Raw genomic sequence first — 24,052 nt, forward strand, 5'->3', positions numbered from 1 at the left:
CATCGTGGGGCAGTTTCCGTGTGGCTGCAAGCTGAAATACACACACAACAGACTGTGGAAAGTGTACAGTAGCATATCCCGTCGTGTAGTTTCAATGTGTTGTTGTTTTTATTGGTGCTCTCCATTTCAGCAGCCCCTCGAGTTCCTTGTTTTGCTAATTTTGGCCAATCATTTGAAACGTAAGACGGCGAATTTAACCAATTACAACACCGGAGGAGCTGAACCCGGAAGTGCACTATTTAAAAGAAAATGTGAGGTGAGTGAAAATTGAATATTTGAAACGTTATTATTTAAGCTAAAGCGTACTCCATTTTTAGGGTGACACTGATTTTTTGTGTTTAATTTTACTATAAACACCTGCAGTTCCTGGTTGTTGGTCATAAATGGATAGGACTAATGAATATCAAAATGAATGAATTTCACAAACTATGAAGTTATGCAGCCAACCCACCTCTTGTTTCTAAAGAAGACATGCAGTACACATGAGCCGTCAGATGAGGGCAGTAAATGTAAGGCAGATAAAACCATGGCTATCACTCCCTCCTACAAGTCTGTGCAGCATCTTTCCCAGCCCATTAATTCAGTGATTACTCAGAATGAAATTTGTGGCTTTGAAAGATAACCTTTGTTGGTGTGTCAGGCTTGTAGGCTACGTGAATGTATGCAGCCACTGATCTGCCATAGAAGCAACAGCTTGTTTTGTATAGCCTACCTTTTCATATTTCATAAACAATGGCATTGAGCCAGGGAAAGAGCAACATCTGAGTGGAGCGTGAAGTTCAGAGAAAATGTCACATCCATATTTAGCCCTTTATAATGAGGGAATCTTATTAATTCTCTGAGCTACTCCACAGCATCTTCCTGTTTCTGTTTGATTCAATTAAATCTCTGGCTCCTACGCAACAGTGTTTATTTTGCATGAAAAAACACAATGGCTTTGTACCTGTCTGTCTGCTTTTGATTATCTCTCACAGTGAGAAACCCCCATTTTCCACTTTCCTCCATGCTCTCCATGTGTCTTCCTCTATACAGCTTGCCTGTCTCTCTGTCTCTTTATTTTCCATTTCTTGCTCAGTTTCAATCTTTTCTTCCATATAAACTCGGCTCTCTCACCCCAGGCCAGGATGGAAAGAAAAATGAAATGTATGTTCAATATGTTACTGGCATGTAGGGGGATCAGAAGAGGTGTTGGACTGAGACGCGTGTGCAGATGAAAAACAGGAACGTTTGGCTGAGAGGAGGCAGAAGAGAGGGAAGATTACTGCCATTCCGAAATAACGAGGGACAGAAATGCAAAGGTAGAAAAGAATTGCAGAAATAGAGGGAACGGGGTAGGAGATGGTGGGGGTTTGTCATGTGAGAAAAAAGATAGCAACTGTGTGGGAAAAGGATCACACCACATATATTGTGCAAACAAATTATCTTGAAGTATCAAGGTCCGTTTGTTGTGCCAACAAGATCTCTATCAACTTAATGAATTAATAGATCTCATTCCCAGAAGATAAGACCTTTAGACCAGAGTATTGATTGTGCTCTCACATGATAATGATGTTGAGATTTTGTTTTTCCCACAACCTTGTTCTGTGAAGATTTTTTTGAAAACCTTTTGGGGGGAACTGTTGAACTGAGAATGAGACATGAAACACTGGTAAAAAGAAAACAAATAGGCTATATACATTGGATGCTTTCTTGGAATCGATCCTGTCTTCAAGGTAACTACTTCAACACAGCAACTAATTGAAACTGGACTGCCGGGACCTAAAAGATTCAGCATGCAACCGCATACACACTCAGAGGTGCTGACAGACCGTAGGCAGGAAGGAGGAGGAAGATGTGAAAGTCCTGATGGGGATACTGTTGATGGTTGTGGTGGGGTTGGATTCTAGCACGATGACCTCATCTAGTCTCCCACCCCTGGGAGAAAGTGAGCTCATGAGTGTCGTAAAGAAAGAGGCATTTACGGTCTTTTAACAGACTTAGATGGGCCTTACCCACTGTAGCACATAATCCAATTTACAAGCCTGGACCTTGGATAATGGGACATCTGTAAGAGGATGAAACACACTCAGAGAGAGCAAGGGGGATGAAACAAAAGGAATGAATCTGAACAAAGTGCTCCATTTTTTGGGTCAGAGTTGACAAGCTCAGTGCCTTTTTTTCCCATAGTTTTGTGTCTCCACCTTTATCTAAACTTTACTACACCGTTCATGTCGCCTGGAGGGTGACAGGATTTCCCTATTCCACCAAATCCCCTCAGAGAGAGGGAGGGGAGCAGAAAACTGTTGTGTTCCACTCTCAGGCTTTTTGCAGTTTGATGCTCTTTTAGGGGAAACTGTAATTTCATAATACACACACACAAAATGCCTTCACTGGAGCTACAACATAAAAACTCTGAGTGATTTCATGACAATAAATAATGCACATCTTTGGAGCACATTCGTGAGAGCTGATTTTTTTTTTTTTTTTGCTCCCTCAGTTTCTGCTTGTTTTCCCCATGCAGCGACTGAGGGAGTAGTAGATGTGATGTGCAGATATTTCAATGAATGAACGGTCGGCTGACTGCAAAAGGGAATAGGATGATATTCCCCTGGGAATGAAGCACCTCCCCTTTAATCGCTCCGTTGACTCTGTCGGAGCTCCAGTCACTCTCTTCACTCGCGCATTTGCCGTCAGCGGGTTGAGGAACTCCGGTGGATATCAGTGCGCTTGTTTTTGTTCCAGAAAAGCTGCTGCGCGATCCTCTTTTTTGTGGGAGAACACAAGGTTTTGGAAGGTTTTGTCTCTTCTCTGTGCCGTTTTATCGTCATCGACATGAAGAAGCGCGGAATAAAGCATCCAAAGTGGCTGAAGGACTGAATAGAATTGGTAAGTGAGTGTGCCATGCAGCGCAGAGCTCAGTGCTGTTTAAATCCACTGTTTTTGGCGAGAAGTTGAAGAAGAAAATGAAATTAGAGAATGCATTTAACGTCACCAGCCTGTCTATATTTGACTAATTCTGAACTTATTGGATGATATGCTGGTTAACAAAGCAAGTCCGATTGAATTGAATTTAAAACATGTTATATTTCTTTGATTCCACATTACTTTTTAATGTCTCTTGCACTTTTTCCTCTTTCCTTTTTTATCAGCGTGTTAACGTCGGACTTTTATTGCAGGGGTGTGAAATGTAATTGCAGCCTTTGGGCAAAGTCCAGATGCCAGACGTTATTGCTCCCTGCGTAAAACAAAAGGGCTGCGCAGAGCCCAGCTGTTGGTGCCGTTTAATGTCACTTGAGTGCATGTAAACGCACAGCTATTGTGGGTCTGCCATCACTAGTTAAAAAAAAAAAAAAAAAGTTGTCCAGCACAGACACAAACTAGAGTGGACCCCTCACTTAGCCACAGCTCACACAGTATCGCCAGAAATCAGGTCAGGCAGTAACCCTGTTGTTCTGTCCCTGTGTGCCCTCTTGCAGCCTCCCTCTCTCCACTACACACCAGCACGTTTGGAAGCTGAGCTGTTATGGCCAAGTGGCTGAAAGACTACCTGAGCTTTGGCAGCAGGAAGGTGCCTCCACAGCCACCCACACCAGACTACACAGAGAGCGAGATCCTCAAAGCTTACCGACTCCAGAGGGACCTGGACTTTGAGGATCCCTATGAGGAGTCTGAGAGCCGGTCCAGGTGCGAGTCTGCAGCTTCTGACCCTGCCACGCCGGTGTATGGCTCCCCCATGAAGTCGTCCAATGTGGATACCAAGTCTCCGAAGCACAGACTGATCAAAGTGGACTCTCAGGAGCTGGGGCGCACCAAGATTCTCCTCAGTGCCATCTCTTTAGAGGATCAACAAGAGCCCGTAAGAGCTTCCGCCTCTTCATTATCATTGCAGGTGTTCAGAGCAAAGAAGCGAGGGGTGATGAATTTAGATTTTAAGTATCTTGAAGGAGGGATGCAAGGAAGGGGAGAAAAAAACTCCGGCCCTCTTCACTCTCATCTCATTTCCATCACAGTGACAGCTTTATTGATCAGACTCCATAAGCAAGTGACTGGTAATGTGTGTCACAAATATGTATTGTTTACATAAATCACATTACATCCCACGCGCCACATAAATTTGCTCTACTGTAGATGGGAGAAAGAATTATTGATGGCTTGAGCGGACCATTGAGTAGGAGAGGGTCACAGTCCCCTGGGTTTATGTCCTTCTATAAATAATAAATGGGGTTTGGTTTTGCAAGCTGAGAGAGACCCCCGCATCAACACGTCAGGGGCCATATACAGTGCGCTGTATGCTGACGTGTCAAGGGCCACAGGGAGGTATAATTTATGCTCCGGTGTTGTTTGTGTCGTCGGGACTGCAGTGCCTTCCTGACTATGTACTCTGCGTGTTGTGCTGCTGAAAACATACACGGCTACAGTGAGTGGGGGGAAAAAAAGGGCAAACAGATGTTGAGAGAGCGACTGGAGCAGAGGCAAATGTTTCACAAGGAAACGATCCACACATTAATTCAGATCACATATGCCGAGTAAGTTCAGGGGTATTTCAGGGTTTTCATTGCTGCAGTTAAATCCATGACTCCACTCATGGAAAATGCTACAAGTGCAAAAGGCCTGAAGTGAATTGAAGTAATAGCCTTAACTGAAGTCAATAGCTTTCCCCCCTCTTCCCAACTCTTCTCCTGCTCTCGTTAATTTCCCAGGGTCTGTGGGAACATCCGCACGCTAATTAACATTGCAGATTCCTGCGCATCGATAGATAACCTGTTACAGAACCAACATGGGATTAGGATGTAATTTTGTAAAGTGTGCGTGTTGAGCAGGAATTTGTGAAGCAAGCCTTGGTGGAGCGATTTTCTTTGTCAGAGGGAGAGCGTGAAAGGACGAGAGCACTTTGCCGAGGGGTCTATGTGTTTGTAGGAATGTGCACATGTGTGTGTTTGTGTATTTGTATACATGTGTGTGTTAGGGAGAGAGAGAGAGACCATATGGCTGCCTTTGTAGCTGTCAGTGTGCCAGCTGACCACTGTTTTCCTCCTGTGCTTGCATAAAAGAACAAATGCTTCCGACTGGCCAACCAACTCCCTCTGTACTCTCTCCCTCAACCCCCCCCCCTCCAAAAAGAAAAAAGAATTGATCATCCGCTTTCTTGCTGTTTTGTGTTGTGTTGTCCATATAGTTCCTCGCTCAAGGCTGTAAAGAGGGAGCGTTGTGTAGCTTCTACACAGCTCTGGTGTGTTATTGTGATGTTGTTCACTAATGGTGTAATTTTACTGTCTTGGAGATGCTCAAAAAGCATTTTTGTCTGTAACCAAACATGTATTTAACGTGCCATTCACTGAGGACCTGATTGCTTGTTAAAAGTGCTGCGCTGCTCTCTCCGTCTTGGGTTGATGAGCTATTGTCTGCGCAACACTTCCTATTCAGCATTTGTATATATCCAACCAAATTTCTCTAATTATCAGAAAACATGCATGCCCCAGGATGTTTTTATTCAAATGTTTGATTCAAATGAGGGTGCTTTTAGAAAACGCAGATAATGAAAATGCTGGATGAAATTCATTACAGCCTATGATTGGGATTGTAGCTGTCTTTGCATATTTGCCTGCAAGACAAAAACATATTTAAAGTATTTCTTATTTCTATACCAAGTGAAAAAAGTCTAGGGGCATTGTTTTGCTAAGGGAACAAATTAATTCTCTGTGGTAAACCTAAATTTTCTATGTGTGTGTGTGTTTTATTCATTAGGTGGTGCCCTCTGCTCCCCTGGCTGGGGACACTGATTATTCTGACCCGTTCGATGCTCGTCTGGACCGCCGACCGGAGCCAGATCACGGGCCTGTTCCCTGTGAGAACAACGGCTACATGGAGCCATATGAGGCCCAGAGAGTCATAACAGGTCAGAGGACTCTTACTGCTCAGTATCTTATCAGTAGTACAGTGTTTTCATAGGTCACTATCAAAGGAGGTGTGGTTGTCTAATTTTGTTCTTTGTCCCGCCTCCTTTTGCTGCTTCTTTCTTGCGTTACAGCTTCTCATTTTTAGCTATCTCTGATGGTTATCTTCACATAGTAAAACCATACATCCACATAAAAAATGAATCAGAACCGGCCTCATAATATATATAATAATAAGAGTTTAATTTGACATCCTCAAAGGTTAAATCAGATCACATCATAAAAATCAGTCAGGCATCACATGTAATCTGTCAGCAATGTCAGTTGATTTCAGATGATCAGTGACATTATCATTCTTTATTAGACTTTGTCTTCCCTGTTCCAAAGTATTTTTTCCGTTACAGAATAATCTGTATTTATTTTCACCTTTTCCACTTCTTTGTCCTGAAGACACTGGTGTTAAATGCAGGACTGCGCCGTATTTCTCATTTAATTGCTTCATCGTTGGTGGCGGCTTGGCTATAGAGTGCTGTAACTGTCCGCTCCCCTGTGCTTTCACTTCATCTCAGATGAGTCTACCCTTTGGAGATGCCTATCCAGTCTCAAACCCTCCCGCCCCCTTTCTATTTTCTCCCACACCGTCTAACTCGCATCTATCGTTTTCCATTTGTCTCTCCTTCCGTAACATCTCTGTCTGCCCCTTCCCCATGCGCTCTCCCTGGTCTGTCCCAGTCATTTAGTGTAAAAGCCTCCCCCTCCTCTTTTGTCCATTTCTCTATCTCTCATCATCTCGAGGGCTCTCCCCAGCCCCTGAGGGGAGTCTGGCTGTCCCTCTTATTTGTTCTTGAGCAAATTCTACGTCCCGCTCATTCTCCGTTGTCACTTGTGCTATCCCTTTTGGTGGTCAAATGAAGTCCATAATCTCAGGTTTAACTGAATGGAGCATCCTCTTCTTCTCCCCAAACGGAGGACCCTCCACGGCAGCTGGATGGAGCCATTGGAGAGATTAGATTCCCGGTGGTGATGGCAGAGCGTTTGGCAAAGCATTGTCACAGCTCTTTCATTGACTTTGAATTGAGCCTGTCACTCCAGGGCTGTCTGTCTGCCTGCTTTTGTCTGTCTGTCTCCCTGTCTGCTTTTGCTCATTAAAAAACACAGCGGAGCGTCAAAGACATTGAGATCGGAATAGTAATTATCTTTCACAAAGACCGTCCTGAAAAGACACCTGTGTGCTTTTTAGGCTGTACTTTTAGGCAGGAAAAAAAACATCTTTTATCCTTATGTCTACACTCAAGCTGTTTGTTGTGTTTTAACTCTGTCATGATGCTTGAGTCTTGTTTATGAGGATGAAGGCAGGTCTCAGTTTCCAGGTCCAGTATGCCTAAACAGCGCCCAGCCCTCCCTGTTTTCACTCCTCTCAATCTTCTACAGTATCTTTGTCACCTTTCTGGCAAATTGCTATTGCCCCCTCCCCCTTGCCCCCCACGTGTGTTTTTTCCTCCATCATGTTACCTATGAATTTCTCATTTTATTTCCTCCATGCCTGTTTTTATCTCTTCCCCTTCATCTTCTCCATCTCCGGGCTGCCACTGACACTGCGGGTTCCCAGCGCAGGTAGAGCAGCATTCGTCCCCGCTGCGCTTCTGTCTCAATGACTTTACATCAAACGATGACAGACATCCACCCCTCACCCGAGCCCACCCTCCCTTGTCCTTCCCTCCTGTGCTGTCGCCCTCCTCCTCCTCCCTCTTGCTTCTTCGCTGCTTCCCCTTCCTCTTCCTTCTCCTCCTGCTCCTCACCCCGCCACATCTCTCCTCCTCTCTCTCCCTCCTTCCCCAGCTTGCTCCTCCTCTCCCTCCATTTCCCCTCCACCCTCTCCTTCATAACCTCAGGGACTTTCCCCAGGGTCTCCACTCGGTTACCATGGTGACTGCAGGGCCGCCCAATAGCGGTGTCTTGTCGTGTGAAGGTTAAAGTTTTCTGTTTTTCACCAGTGAATCCTTCCATTTAGTCCCTCCCATGTGAGCCATTGCAAGGCTGTTGGCTGTGGACACAAAAGATGCCCATTCCTTAATTTGTCCCTGATTTTTTACCCCCCTTCTACACCACCTAGTTTTTAAAGGTCACATTTTCGAGGTCAACAAAGCACCATTGCTGATTGCTGCTGTTGCTGATGCTGCTATGGCTCAGAGGCTCCTATTGAAATCAGATTTCATCCTCTAGCTTGCATCAATAACCTTAAAGCCTTTTATCTCATGGCTATATTTGACTCCACATAAAAGCTGCAGGTACTGAGAAGCATTTCTAGGTTGGAACCCACTGAGAAAGTGATGAAAATGTTAACAAGGGGCCGTGGATGATGTTGTGAGCTAGGCTAGATTGCTGCTGGGATTCAGGATGGACAAGAGGAGGGGGGTGGGTTTTCAACCGTGTTGCAACTCAGCATCTAGCCCGAGGCCTCGTTAAGCCCCCCCATATGAGATTCTGAGCCCACGGCAAGCTGTGCAAACATAATTTGTCTCACTTCTCTAATTCTAGTCATGTCAGAGCTCAACAGGCTTTCTGTTTTACTTTATAGTACGGAATAATATCAGTGTTGTCTTGAGGCGAACCTCATTGCTGCTGGTTAATATTGTTTCGTAATGTAATCTGTTTTTCTTGCGGAGTGGTTAAAGGCGACACAGGAGACAAATCTCTGAACCCCCACACACATGTCCTTGCATCTGTGTTTGAATATACGTATATTTTTTTGCATACAGAGCTGCAGCGTGGCCCAGGAGGAGGTCATATGCGTGGTGGGGTGCAGCTCTACGATACCCCCTATGAAGATGAGCGAGGTCAGCGCCTGGGCCTGATGTATGGAGAACCTCAGGAAGAAGGCAAAGAGAGCAGCAGGCTGCCGCAAGATGATGAGAGGCCGGCCGATGAGTATGACCAACCCTGGGAGTGGAAAAAGGACAACATCTCCAAAGCTTTTGCAGGTGACTAGAAACATGATGGTATTCTGGCAGTTTAGTTAACAAAAACAACATTGGAGCATAGTTGGGCAAAGCCCAACAACAAATTTCCGTTCAGCTCAAATCGGACTGTACAATAGATGTGGAATTTCTGAAAACATTTGAGACATCATTGTCTTAACAACTCCTCAGTTTGTTGGCCCCTCTGAATTCAAGCTGCTGGGGGCTCAATCAATACTCAGAGCTTGCCAAAAGTAAAGTTTTGGCATCCTAAGCCGCATTTAGGAAAAACACTTTCAAGCCAGCAAACTGGGAATCTGTCTATTGTTTTTGATGAAAACAATACATCTGTATCACTTTGTGGAGCTTCTATGTTGCAAACATGAACAATAAGGTATTACACAGAATATATTGTAATCACCCTAATAGAAATTTGTGGAAATGGTTAAAACTGGAGAAAAAAATCTTCAAAAAAAATTGAAAGGTCATAAAACCCATCCAGGAGCACACTGAGAGCCCTGCTGCTGATACCACTTCCACTGCAAAATACTTATCTAACTGTCCTGACCTTTAATGTGGTTCCTGCCCCCTCATCATTACAGCTCCAAAGCCTTTCTTTGCAGGGAATGGAAGCTGCTGTGACCTTCACCATCTCAGCTCAAATGACACACGTCTTTCCATCTCTTTTACTTAAACACCTTCTGGTGACTATTGATTTCTCGCTCTCATACATGTGGAAAAAAAACCACGGTCACAACAAGCTCTGAGATGGTCATGAGAAGTGACAGAGATGTCTTGTGTGTGTTTTGGTGTGAGGGGGACACAGTTGACATCATATAAAGAAGATCTGCAGTGGAGGAGAGCACCGAAGAAAACATTAATTTTCTTGGACAAGGCAGTATTTTTAATTGATACAGCACTCATTAAGTTAGTTACGTTTGGTTAGCTAGCCATAGTGCATTTTTAAAGTTGCACTGACAGTACATGTCATATCCCATCCTGTTTAGTTCCATCTATTGAATATAATTGGAGGGAGAGAGTGAAGTGAAAGTAGGAGAGATATAGAGCGGTACAGAGAAACAGAGGCAGACTGATAGGTCATTTAGGAGTGGATCAGTGGATGGCATGCCAGGCCAAGTCAGCTTAATTGAGCTGCATCTCCAAGTCACCAAGGTCAAGGTGATGGGATAATAAATCAACCTTGCCTCATGTGCACTCCCATTCCCGCTCTCTTACTCTCTTCCCCTCTTGTGTGCCCCTCCTTTCTTCTCGGTTAATTACATGCCTACATGTGCGTGACTGATCCAGTGCTAATAAGAGAGTCATGGTCAGCAGCACACAATTGTCTGAATATACACACGTACACACATGCAGGCAAATCCGTTCACACCATGTTCGTTCTCTAATCACGTTAATCAGAGGAGCAGCAAAGAGACAAAATTGGTTATTTGAGAGTGAAGTTTCAAAAGGATGTGCGGACTAGTTAATTTACAAGCCAGCATCACCTTTCACCTACTAAATGCTCATTCCTGCTTCATCTGTTGTTTTCAAGCTTTTCCTCTCCGTGCCACATACAGTGTGCAGCCCTGCAGAGGAGCGCTTACAGCACCATTAGAGAGTGCAGTGGAGGAAAACGCTTGCGAGACTTGAGTTGTCTGACCCCTTGTTTTTTCCATTTGGAGTCAGCACTCTGAGCTGGCGTGCTGTCTGTCTGAGCAGACCAAAGCACTGAAGTGTAAACACACAAACAGTATTTTCCATTCTCACATTTAATCCATATTCCCAGACCCTCTCAGTGTTGCTAGGCACGGCCCACATGAGAGGGAGGGGAGATGGGAAGGACAAGGACAGAGCTGAAAAAGAGAGAGATGGAAAAGATGGACTGTGGAAAAAAAAAAGAGATGAGGAGGTTTGAGAGACAGAGAGATGGAAAATGGATAGAGAGTCTGTAGAGAAAGCTAGCAGTGGAGGAACAATGGTATGTTTGGTGGCAGCTCAATGGATGTTTGTGCAGGCCCCAGTGCTTCAGAGGGGAGGGGCGTCGAGGAGAATTAATGGTCGGGGGCTGTGGCGAGGTGAGGAGAACGGAGAGGAGTGGGAGTCAGGGCCATTGTAGCCGGGTAGCAATCAGTCATCCGCTAACACAGGCACACTCTCTCACACATACACACGCCAGCACAGCAGCAGTGACAGGGCTGTCCCCGCAGCCCTCCCTCCCTGTGGATGTGACACACTCACTCAGATAACCCGCTGCGGGGGGCAAAGGGGGGCATCACGATCTGCCAGCAGCCCCTCATCATCACCTCCACACAGACACCGTATGCACACACACACACACACACACACACACACACACACACATGTGGATTCTCAGATCAGGTTTTCCAGCTGTGATTATCACTAGGCTCCTAATTCAAGGGTGAGAAGGGTTTGTGTGCATGTTGGCACAAATGAGTGTGAATGTTGCAGAGTGGGGAGGGATATGGAGCACTGCTGGAGTATATTGTATCGGATTTGCGTGCATTGCAGCGAGCGCTGCTAAACAGACTCTCTCTGATTATGATTTTCACAGATTATCCATGCTTAAATGTAATCGGGTGAATGTTGCATGTGGCTATTTTGTCAAATGGCAGAAAAATAAGGGCGCATTTGAAGCGTTTTTATTATTTTCCATTGGATATGGACAGTGGGTCCTCTTCGTCCAGCTGTGTGAGGGTGCCTGAGGGGTCGGACGTGACAGGCCTCTCTCAGGCTGGTGGGTTTTAATTACAACGTTCGAAAGCTGTCACCAGTCACCACCGTCCAGCTCAAATTACAGCATTCATTAATTCCTGGAAGTCAATAGACAGTCCAGCAGTGAGAGATTGGCCCTGCAGCCATTCAGCACCAATTAGTGAGCTAATGAAAGGCACCATCTCATTACCTCTCTGATGGCCACACCTAATGAACAGATGAATGGGTGTTTCAGGTGTTTTATTTTTTGTTTTTTTTTTAGATTTTATAGTCCACAAAAGGAGCTTTGAGCCATCTCATTTGAGCCAGATGATGGCTGAACACTGCAGGAGTGGACACATTATGAGAGAAACTCAAATCAGCTGGAAATCTGGAAGGGGAAGGTGAATGAATAACATTGCCGCATCTAGCAATTACTATCATGGTGCCAGTGAGCAAAGCACTTATCCTCCACTTATTTCCATCCAGCTGCTCATTAGGCAACAGGAAAAGATGGGGGACTATAGAGAGAAGCTCCTCACTATACACGTGTGCCCTAAAAACAAAAGGGGGGTGAAGACTTTAGCTAGGTTAACTCTTTGCACTAAATAAATGTATCATATCATCATCATCATCATCATCAGGTCAGTGTTGTAGTTTGTCCAATGCTTTGCTTTATGACCACATACCTTCATAGCTTACAGCCATATCAGTTAAGCCAATATGCTTAACTGATATGCTAAATATGGCAAATATTCAACCTGTTAAACCTGTCATTGACATTAGCATTTAGCCCAAAGAGCCGCCTTGCCTTATTAGCCTTATAGAGCCGTTAGCGTGTGTGTGTGTGTGTGTGTGTGTGTGTGTGTGAACAGCAAACAAGAACTATTTATTTAGTAATTATAATTACAGAGATAATCTGCCAAAATTGAAGATACATTTTAAAGCAGAAGTAAGCAGAATGTTTGTGTTAATATAAGTCTTAAATAGTTATATCTTCCGACAGCAATCACTTATATAGAGTGTTTGGTCTGAAACACGGGTCTCTCAGTCACTCTGCTCTGCTGTAAGCCGAGGAGAAAACTTTCCTTGTATCCTACAACCTTTATCCAATGAGGAGAGAGAACGGCATAAAGGGGCGGTCCTCTCTGTGTGTGCAGCCAAGGGATGCGCGTGAATGTGGTGACGTAGGGACGATCCATCGGCTGACAGAAAGTTAGCCAAAACGACCGGATCGCTTACTTCTGCTTTAACAGTCATCAAAAGAAGTCTAGTTGCCTTCGATTTTAGAACATAATGAAAAGTTATCAAGACCGTTTAATTGCTTTATTCACTCTTGACGAACTAGCACTGTTTGCAAGATGCTGAAGGGTGCTTTAAAGTGTTAATGAATACCGAAGTAAAAGTGCAGTTTAGCAAAGCTTACAAAGACAGATGGTCTGTGTACGTTTGTGCTGTGTCTGGAAATGTGCACTGACAGGACAGGACAAGGTTTCCAGGGCTATTCTGAGCATGTGCATGTCCCTCTAGGAGGCTACAAATGTAGGTTTGTGTGTGTGTGTGTGTGTACATGCAGACAATCGCACAAGCAAGAAAAAAGGAAAAAAACACAAATGTGATTTCCATTTCTGGTGCGATTCTGCTCTCTGTTGCTCTAAGCAGACCCTGGGGGCATCTGACCAGTCTCTTCATCAATTTACCGGCACAGTGGAAGGAGACTCTTATCTTGCCCTCTCTCTCTTTCACTCCTGCCTCCTTTTTGTCACACTTCCTCTCTCTTGCCCCCTCTCTTCACTGATTTTCTTTCTCCTTCAGCGTGAACCTTTACTGACATTAATGAAAAGGCATTGCCTTCGTGATTCCGTCTCGCCGAGATGGGGAGAGAGAAGTAGAGTAGGGCAATAGGGGAGAGGTGCGGGGGGATATGGAAAGAGAGATAATGCCCCACTTAGAGATGATGGGTAAAAAGGGAGAGATGAAGAAAGAGGTATGTTCAATACAGAGAGAAAGACAGGGAGGGCAGTTTGAAGCCATAGGGGAGTAAGTGTAATGAATTTCTGGAGAATGGATGCACAGTTGTGGATCTTTGATGAAAGAGGAAGATTTTCCCCCACACTGGCATAATGGCGTAAGGTGTTAATGGTCTGTCCTTATGGGGGCCATTTTTGCCCAGCAGAAGGTCTTTGTGGGAAGAGAAAAGACGTGATGCAGGGGCTGTTTGAAAAACAGATGTCTTCATTAATGGACTTAATGAAGCTGCTCTATTGTCTTTGTCGGCTCCTCCTTTATTACGCGGACACAGAAAACAGCTGGTGTGCTCGAAAAGTCAGTTATCCATCACCTGAGGCAATGAGTGCTCTGCAACACAGAAAGAAAAACTAAGTGTGGTCACTCCCTCCCCCTTAGATAATTTCTGGTAATTGTTAACAGGTAGTTGAGGCACCAGGCACGTGAGACCACAAATGACTGAATTGCTGTCACCTGTTTCATCCCTTTGGAAAATGTGGCAGAGAGAACGGATTAAGAAACACACTCTATTGTTTTCACACGCAGCATATAATGTATACAGTGTAGTAGACTTTAAGTACAAGTCACAAACAGCGCAGATGTGGCCAGGGCCTTTATTCGCACACCACTTAGTGTGTCTCGTTGTCTTGTTTCAGCAAATGAACAAAGCAGAGCACTAAAAGCCTTCTATGTATGGCAGATCCACAGGTTCCTGTTAGACGAGAATGGAAGCCAGATGTTCCCTGTTAGTCAATGAGTGACATGGTGTGATAGTGTGTCTGTGTGTGCGTAAGCTTGGCATTCAACCTTTTGTTATCACAGCGAGGAACTCAGATGAGGTTTCTGTGTGTATGTCGGTGTGATGGAAACATAATATTCCTGGTTAGCTGTGTAGAGTCTGCACATTTAGGAAAGGCTCCTCTCAAATCAGAGGAAATATGTGATTTTATGTAAACCTATGTGAAAATTACGTGTTGATGCAGCTCTCCCATATTCTCAGATATGCAGAATAATCCACAATGTTAATGAGTGAGGTCTGTGAATTAAATCGCAGCATAATTATCAGTACAACTTCACACCAACTTTCTGTCTAATTAGGAGCCGATTCACAGTTTATTTGGGAAGAGACTGGGTTCTGGCACTTGCTTTGACAAGACTGTATCTAAAAGACCAGGGTTTGAAACTCCTGTAGTCAAATGACCTGGTCCATTTCACTTAGTCTGAGTCAATCAAGAAAATGGATTGGATGAAACAGTGTGTTCCTCAAAACATATGTTCAGGCACACAGTTCATCGACAGTTTCCTTTAAACAGCGGAAACAACTCAAATCATCTCACACTCTTTGTATTATACTGAAGAGTACCAGACAATATAACTTGTTCAGAGGGACAACAGCTTCCACCAGAGTCTTAATGGAATTTTCTCCTAAGTCTACAATACGCCACTACCTGAGCTTATCTCTTGCTCATATGCCTGAGCACATTTCTGATCTCTAATAAATTATCTTGGCTGTTTCCGCTCCGTCTCTCTCCATTCTTGTCACCCTTCACTTGTTTTTGTGTGCTGCTCATTTACACCCCTCCTTCTCTCCATGCGTCTCTTTCAGTTTTACTTGAGAATTAGAGGTGTGAATGTGATGTGGGGGAGAGCGGACAGGCAGCAGAGTGTGGCAGTGGTGGTGTTTCTAAGTGTCAGGTGTGTGTGTGTGTGCGCGTGTGTACATGTATGTGTGTGTGTGTGTGTGTGTGACTGTGGACCTGTGTGTTTGCGTGCATGTCCTCCATTGAGGGATGCCAGGCCACTCTTTAATCCTGGCTTCAGCGGAGGTGCGGCCTGCTCCAGATGGGGCCATTGTACTGCGCCATGCATCAATAATTCATGGAGAGCCAGAGAAAGTGGCGGAGTGTGTCTGCCTGCTCAATAATTAACCAGGGAGGGAGAGAGGCATGTATGTACAGCCTGGGTCTCTCTCCAAACGCCCGTTCAAATGGCCTTTGATGTCGCAGGCCTGGGGGGTCTTTGGATTTGTCGGCTCATTAAGACGTCACCCCTCTTTTCCTTTTATTTGTTTTGTAATCCGTTTTTTGCTGTGAGCAGGAGCTGAATGTATGGTGTGAAACTGGCAAATCGCATAATGTACGTGTGTCAGTGCGTATGTGTGTGTGTGTGTGTAAGGCTACCATGATGACTGGTACAGTAGATGGTTGCCTTCCATGGTAGATAATGAGCTATTTTCAGTTCTTTCTCACAGTGCACCTTCTGCTGCTCTCCTGTTGTAGGTAGGACAGTGAAGGAGCATTATTCTGCCCCCACGCTCCTCAGTTCCGCTGTCACACTGTGCTGAGGGTGGCATTGCACACGAAGTCACATTACATTTTCACTGCAGTTACTGCCAAGAGATAATTCCCCACAGTGGATCAGTTCGGATCACTTTAAGTACTGTAATGCAGCTTCTGAACTCCTCCTGTCTGTCGGATCTTCTTTGCTTTCTTCCATCTCATCTCACACAATAAATTACTGTAAATATAGAGTCTGAGCCACCAAGATTATGTCCTTCCACAAGTGTGATGAAGCAAGGAGGCAGGAGGTAGAGTATGTTGCTTCTCTTCACACAGGAAGTAGACCAAACCACATTTTCATAACACCACATCCCTGTCATAAGCACACACGCTAGGCTTCCCTGTCTTTCACCTCTTTCACATCACAATTCTCACATACGCTCTCCACCTCATATTAAAAAATCTTGCACCTGATTTCAGTCTCACTTCTGTATCATCGCTGCTGCTCTCACATATCTTCACTTTGGTTAACTTTGTTCAAACCCCCATCTGCTGTTTTCTCACTCCTTTTTCTCTCGCCTCCCTTCCGCTTCTCCCCCTCCTCTATTAGAAATGAGGGAGTTGTCGGAGTTGCCCTGGCCTGCCCCCGTGGGTCAGCTGGAGGAGGAGCCCCCCGTCAGAGAGCAAGGTGACCTCTCACCCCGAACACCACCAATCCCCCCCCCCCCCTACCTCCTGCCTTGCCATCTATTATCAACCCAAACGCAAACATATGCAGTCATGCTGACCTCCCTGACCCAAGCCGTTGTCCTACATCTGTCTCTACCTCCTCCCTGAACTCCCAGCCACCTTCATCTGCGCCACCTGCATCTATCCGTGCCTGTTGCAGTCATTATGGTTTTGAGTTTGAAGCTTATTATTACAAACCCCCCTCCCACCCCCCCACTCCTTGCATCAACCACGAATAGCTCCCTGTAAATTGGAATGTCTGCCTTGTTCATATCAGTGAGCTCTGTAGAGCTGCAGCACACTTAATGCTCAATTACAAGTATTGTAGATTGGATTTCACAAAAACCAGACACAAAAGTGGTAAATAACACTTCAGCCTGTGTGTGTGTAATTTGCCTCAGAATGGAGTTCATATCATCAATATCTAGACTACTGGAAGATGCACACGACGGAGCCCGGCAAAGAAGACGCCAACTTCCTGTCTCTATCTGTCATTGGAGACTCATAAATGTGTTGATGATGGTAATAATTGTGATGATGCTGATGATTCTGCAGTCTGCCAGTCCCAGACCTGGTGTCCTCTAGTGCAAGAGAGGTCCTTCTGCTGCATGCGTGGTTTCCCAATAGCCGGATGTTTGATGTTTACCCAAGTCTGGCTTTGAGGTTTAATCCCTTTTGATCACATCACTGTGTAAATACCGTGACTCACTTTTTCTGTCCCTGTCTGCCAACAGTGCAGTTTGACGGCGCAGAGTGGGACTGCTCCTCGTCGCCCACAGAGCGCTTGCGTCCTCCCGGGCCCAGGTCCAGCCCGCTGGCAGGTGGGGGGATGAAGTTTCGAATGCCGCAGGAAGGCCTTTCGTTGGTGGGGGAGAGAGTGGACCCTACGCTGCCTCTGGAGAAGCAGGTGTATGTGTGAAATCCTCTGTTAAACACAGCTACATACACATACTAGATCATTGGCTATGGAACAGAGTGTAGGCCACACTCTTAGGTTTAATCAGATTAAGAGGCTTACATGCTTAGATGGTTAATGATTGAGTGCCCCTGTTGCCATTAATTTAATTACCTTAAATATAACAGAGGATAAAGAAATTGCACTGTCTTAGAAGAAAAATAGCTGTATTAATAGAGGTAACATAGTTGACACTAACCAACGTCAAAATCTGCCCACGGTGCTTTGCAAGATGAATATGTGCACATGGTGTAATCCAAGCAGAGTAATGAAAAAGATGTCCACATATCATCGAAATATGCGATTAAGCTAGGCACCTTGTGAAGGGCATTATTCTGAATTATGATGTTTATGTGCATCAAACCAAACAGAGTTATACAATAATTTGTGCGTGTAAATGAAATTAGCACGCACTATTAATCTCTGTAGGTTGTAAATGTCTTGGCTCAGATGTTATGTACATGCATTTATTCATGCATACACTATTCTGATAGTGATTTTGAATATTTGTGGGACAATGGGTTTGGCCAGTCCACAAATAAAGCCAAAATCTATTTTAATGCACCGCTCTGATGGTGTGGAGAAATTAAAGCAAAACACTTATGTCTTTTGACTAAGCAGCGCTCACCAGAGCTTACACAACTGCGAAAGGTTAGAATGAGAACTAATTAAGTCAGAGCATTAAAAACACACATTTACTTTGGTCTTGTAGTTTCAGACATCATTGGTGTAATTTATGTGATGCTTCTGTGCATTAAATGGCTGTTTTACTAATGAAATCTGTGCATATGACCTTAAGCACACATGCACACACACAACACACACACACAAGAAACAATATTGTACTCATACATGTGCACAAATTCACATGAGGATAGTAGTTGATTATTTTGCTCCATTACTCCTTGATGATCTCTGTTGGGGGGCTGTTTTGTGTGTTGTGGTTTCCTACTGTTGTAAACAGAGAAACAGAATTGCTGTCAACGCTAGCTACTGGCTATGTCATGTCCAAGAATATCTAATGATTGTGACAGAAGAAATAAGTTCATTTACAGGCCGTGATGATCTGCTTGTTCGTCCTTTAGCATCAACATGAGGTTTCATTTGTAGTTTCACTGAAATGTCTCTACAACTATAGAACAGGCTGCAGTCAAATTTGATTCAAACATCCATGTTGTTGAAATAATTATGATGATTTCTAAACCAAAGTTAGAATTTTTAATCCTTTGCTTTATGGCCAACAGTGTTGAGCAGTAACGCATAACTGTAATTTGATTACTTTTTTTACTAACGGAGTCATTTAATGTGTTATAACTTCTGAAATAGTAATTAGATCATAGTTACGGCCAGGTAAATTTACGTTACCATTGCCAGTCTCTCTGCTCCTCTTACCCACACTTAAACACGCGCCCTTGAATACATAGTGTTGGCCCACTCCGCCCCCCTGCTCTCACCCACACTATAGCACTCATCCTGGGATATACACCGTCGGCCCGCCCCGTCTGACCTCCGGGGTCCTAATGCGCTACAGTCACTTTATGCTCCAGCCAGTCTCTCCACTGCTCTCACCCACACTTGAGCACCTGTCCAGGGCTATACTGTACAGTGTTGGCTCTGCTTTCCTGCTAGAGTTTGTTCTGTTTTTTTTTTGTTTTTTTTGTTTTTTTGAGGGAATGGAGTAACTAATAATGTAACATGTAAATGTCATTAACATAATGAATTGCTTTTTGAAAAAAAGTAATCAGAACAGTAATGATTACTTTTAAAAGAAGTAATCAGTAATTTAATTACTTTTCCAGAGTAATTCCCTTCTTACCGTGCTCCCTGTCTTCATGTTGTATAGCTACTGTAGATAAGGTGTAGGCTACAGTTATATAAATATCTATTTTTCTTTTATAAAGAAGTATTTTATGGAGCTAATTTATTCCCTCATTCTGGGACAGATGTACTGGTGTGGGCGGAGTTGTGTTTTGTTTAGTGATGGCCAAATACCTAGATTGTAGCATTGTAACCTTGACCACATTAGCATGCTAATATCAAGTGTCAGCTCAAAGCACTGCTGTGCCATACTGCAACTTCATATACAGTATCTGCTAGAATGCTGCTATGTCTCATTAAAGCGCATGCTCAAGTCTAAAGTTCAAGACAGTGGCATTTAAAGTATGCATGACCGACAGCAGTGTGTACCAACACAAATGTCATACCAGACTCCACCATGATGGAATTTACTGCTTTGAAAACAGAGGAGTTACTCATTCTTCTGTTTGATAACCATTACACTGTCGAGGGTGAATCTTGAGATGTATTTATATTTATCAACAACAACATGTCATGAACCAACAGTAAAAGATGTTATGCTGAAATCAAACTGCATGTCACCACTTTTACCATATCTTGTTGTATGTGTGTGTGTGTGTGTGTGTATGTGTGGCAGGTGGTACCACGGATCACTGTCTCGCTCTGAGGCAGAGTCGCTGCTAACGCTGTGTAAAGAGTGTAGCTACCTTGTGAGGAACAGTCAGACCAATCGCTCCGACTACTCCCTGTCTCTACGGTAAGACTCACACACACACAAACACACATGTGCGCAATGATGTGCCACATCAATCGGTGAGAGACCTGAACACTTCTGATATTCAGTGCACAATGTAATTGAACACTTCTCATATTTTCTGCTGTGCAACTGAAGAGTGTGTGTGAAGTGTCTGTGAAGCCACCTGAGCTACCAATCTCATATCGCAGTCTCCCACACCTCTCCATCTGTCTCTTGCTCCTGTCTCTCTCCCTCCCTCCCCTCCACCATCACCCCCACTTAAGATCACTGCCATGCTGATTCCTTTCCCGATACTCATTTGCAGGGCACAATACTGCTTATCTGGTCAAATCTCTCCCTTGTAATTACGACCATGATCCATCGTCCCAGCCTCACACTGCTCTCCCATCATCACTCTGTGCTCACCCCATCCTTGGCCCCTCTCTGTGGCCTTCCCCCTTGGCCCCATTGGGCCCTCTAAGTGGTAATCAGGCAGGTAGAGCACACTTCACTGCACACATCATCCTCCCCATAATCACTAATGAATATGAATTACCTTCTGTGGGCCACACAAGAAGGGAATTAGGGAGAGAAGAGGGAAAGAGTGTGGGGAGGGGGTAGGCACAGAGTGTCACTGTGTTGTGCTGACATATAAACAAGCTCATGCATTACTCATTTACATGAGTAGAGTGGGTTTGACACACACACGCATGCACACACACGCACATTTGCTCAAGCAACAAGGTCACCAGTAGCACTGGTTCCCCAGCTGGTGCATGTGAGGGTGGGAGACAATAATGTCTTTCTATGAAACTATAAAATCTATCAACCTTGCATTCTTTTGCTTGTTTAGAAAGAGAAACTGACCTTCACTGAAGTAGACCTCCACAGTCTAAAACATGGTACAATCTATTATGTCATGCTCTAAAAGGAGTAAGCCTAGGTTTCCAATCTGAGCAAAATGAGCTAACCTTTTATTTTCTCAATTCCTATCAGTAATAATGTTGTATTTACAAAGTAAATAACTAAAATCAGGGACAATAGGTCAATAGGGAAAATAAATACAAACAGTTGATCTGTCTGATTTCGAACACAGCTTCTGGTTAGTTAAAGCAGAAGTAAGTGGTCCGGTCGTTTTGGCTAATGCTGCGTTCCAGGCAGGCTTTTGAAATCGTAAATTACAGCTTCAAGTCACAACTTACGACTTTGTAGCGTTCCAGGCAACCCACTTGTGTTTCTCCGACCTGTTTTACCGGTGAAAGTCACTATAACGGCCACTCGTAACTTCCGACCGGTGAACTCGTACCAGATCGAACTGGTACGACTTCACGGTCGGAAAAATACGAGTTTCCTTGAACGCACCATAACAGTCCTCGTCCCTACGTCGCCACATTCACGGCGTCCCTTGGCTGCACACACAGCCCTGCATGCCGTTCTCTCTCCTCATTGGATAAAAACTGTAGGATACGATAAATGTTTTCTCCTCGGCTCAGAGCAGAGCAGAGTGACTGACAGACCCGTGTTTCGGTCCAAACACTCTATGTAAGTGAACGCTGTCGGAAGATATAACTATTTAAGACTTATATTAACACAAATATATCACTTACTTCTGCTTTAAATGTAACCATGTACTGTAATAATGTTAATGTAAAAAAAGTAACACAAAGCCAAAGGGTAAAGTCATACTCAAACACACCCACCACCCCTATCACAGCTTCAAGTCTTTGACCTACATTGGTCGTCCTTACTTTTCACAGTTGTACAGTTTTCAGTGCAATAGCATTATTGCCATTGTGACTGATGAGCTCACCTTTGGTTTTAACCCCAAATCTGCCTTACATTTCTCATAGCACCATTATCTATCGAGAATGAAAATGCCTTCATGTCTCAGTGTTGCCTGTTATTTAGTCTCATACATAAGTGTCGTCCTCCATTTTTGTGGTCCACATGCAGATGCAGATGTTTTGCATTTAAGGCTTCCTCTTGTGTTGGATCCCTGAGGATCAGTGAAAGCCATTCTACGTAAATAGAGTAGAGTGTGCAGATTCTAGGGTGTGCTTCTTTTTTTTTTTTGCACCACACATTATTGTCCAGCCAGCATGATGAAAAGCCTTTCAGCAAGGTTAGAGGTGGTGGACACTTTAATCCTTTGGGTTTTACCTTCAAGCACAGTGGTTTAGATAATCTGTCTTATCGCTTGATAAACACCAACTCATTGTGTTTTCTACCCTATTGTTATCAGCACTGATAGAAAAGATAGCCAGAACTCTGAAAATAAGGTCCAAGTGGTAGAAAACAAGTGTCTTCCCCCAGTCTCTATCGACGTGTTGTGACTAGTTTTTAGATTGGGTCAGATCAGACACACACTGGGATAATGTCAGCACACCCTTTGGGGGAGGACCAAACAATTTCAGTTCTGTGGAACATTGCAGCATCTGAATGTCTTTGTCCTTATGCCAATATCATTCCTAGCCACACCTTAAGATAGCACTGAAATGTGAACAATGGCAGGAATGACAAAAGTTGTTAAATGGAGACAAAATGAAGAGACTCAGCGCGGAAACAGACAGACCTGCAACATTTAAACCAACATTAATATTTATGAAGCAGCACTGGTAGGTTCTAATGCAGCGTGAGATACAAAGTGTCCCCATAAACAAACAGGAGTGGATGAAAGCACACTGTCAACTCTGAGCTCTGATGTGATCACGAGTCTGGGCTCAAGTGGGATGATGGTGACCTGCCTGTTGTTTGGCTGTTTGTAGCCACAGAGAGTGTTTTTGGTTTCACGGCTCTTCAAAATTTAATTTGGTTTACTAGAACAATGACAGTTATGGTGACCGGTTTCAGCCCTTGTCTTTCCCTCTGATTCTATAATTAGACGTACATCATGACTGTCTGGCTCTTAAAGGGGAAGTCCTGTCGTAGCTGCCTGGATTTTAAAGGGGAGGCACTCGTGTGGTTTTCTCGCCACTTTCACAGTCCAGTGCCTTTCCTCTTTCTCACTCACTCTGGCTTTGTCTTTCCCATCATGTACGATTATACCACGCGTTCATCCATCAAAATGTCCTTCCCTTCCTAATTTGTGACATGGTGTTAAATCTTGGTTAGGATCGCGTCCTCAAAGCTCAGCAAGAAGAAGTGAACATAAATCCAGGCTGTCATTTCCACCGTGTCATTATGTGACAAAATATGTGGAAGGCTGCGTGATGCATGACGTTTTATATGCCCCACATTTCATGTCATCGTCCTTTTTTCCCCAATACATTTCTTTCTCCCTTTCATATTGGGTCACTTTCATTGGCCTTTGTCTATTTTCTTCTTCCATTCACAATACGTCCTTCCTGTTTTTCCCCCTTCTTCCCAGGAGCTGCCAGGGTTTCATGCACATGAAGTTCACTCAGTATAAAGACGGCAAGTACGTGCTGGGACAGAACAGCCCCCCCTTCGACACCATCCCAGAGGTGATAAACTTCTACACCACACACAAACTCCCCATCCGAGGTGCTGAGCACCTGTCCCTGCTGTTCCCTGTGCTGGTGCAGACGCTCTGACTGACTCGGGCCCTTTCATGCTGCTCGGACACTTAAAACTTGAATGTTTGACGGGATCTTCCCAGCGGAGGGGCCGGTGTTCTCTTCTTGTTGGACTGGACTACTTCTGATGACTCAACACACCATGGGGATAATGCCCTCTCACACCACTGCTGTTGTACCTGTGCCAAGTGTCTCTAACATCCGGAGAGATCGATTCACATGAAATGCAATACCTGAACTTAAGGCCACACTTGCTGTAACTCCTCTCTCTCTCTCTCTCTCTCTCTCTCTCTCTCTCTCTCTCTCTCTCTCTCTCTCTCTCTCTCTCTCTCTCTCTCTCTCTCTCTCTCTCTCTCTCTCTCTCTCTCTCTCTCTCTCTCTAACATCTCCTCGCTGAATCAAGGGGGGTAACATCAGGGCATCTGAAATTCTCTCTTTCCTTATTCCTCTCTCACGGCTGAAAGAAGTGCA

General features: G+C 44.3%; 1 protein-coding gene across 4 annotated transcripts; it reads left to right on the top strand.

Annotated features, from left to right (window-relative positions):
* Positions 1-49: 49 nt before the first annotated feature.
* shdb (Src homology 2 domain containing transforming protein D, b) lies at positions 50-23,846 on the top strand. 4 transcript variants are annotated; one of them, XM_085774184.1, is made up of 8 exons: positions 50-260; positions 3,456-3,835; positions 5,725-5,875; positions 8,633-8,854; positions 16,439-16,516; positions 17,292-17,466; positions 19,947-20,066; positions 23,413-23,846. In XM_085774184.1, exons 2-8 carry the CDS (start codon positions 3,503-3,505, stop codon positions 23,597-23,599), a joined length of 1,266 nt encoding a protein of 421 aa, XP_085630310.1. In that variant the 5' UTR covers positions 50-260; positions 3,456-3,502; the 3' UTR covers positions 23,600-23,846. The 4 variants fall into 4 exon arrangements, with proteins under 4 accessions (XP_085630310.1, XP_085630309.1, XP_085630308.1 ...); XM_085774183.1 differs by lacking the exon at positions 50-260 and adding an exon at positions 2,728-2,865; XM_085774182.1 differs by lacking the exon at positions 50-260 and adding an exon at positions 2,752-2,869.
* Positions 23,847-24,052: the final 206 nt, after the last annotated feature.

Source organism: Trachurus japonicus, chromosome 4 (genome assembly GCF_045865225.1).
Source record: "Trachurus japonicus isolate A0001 chromosome 4, Traja_1.0".
Taxonomy (NCBI): Eukaryota; Metazoa; Chordata; class Actinopteri; order Carangiformes; family Carangidae; genus Trachurus; species Trachurus japonicus.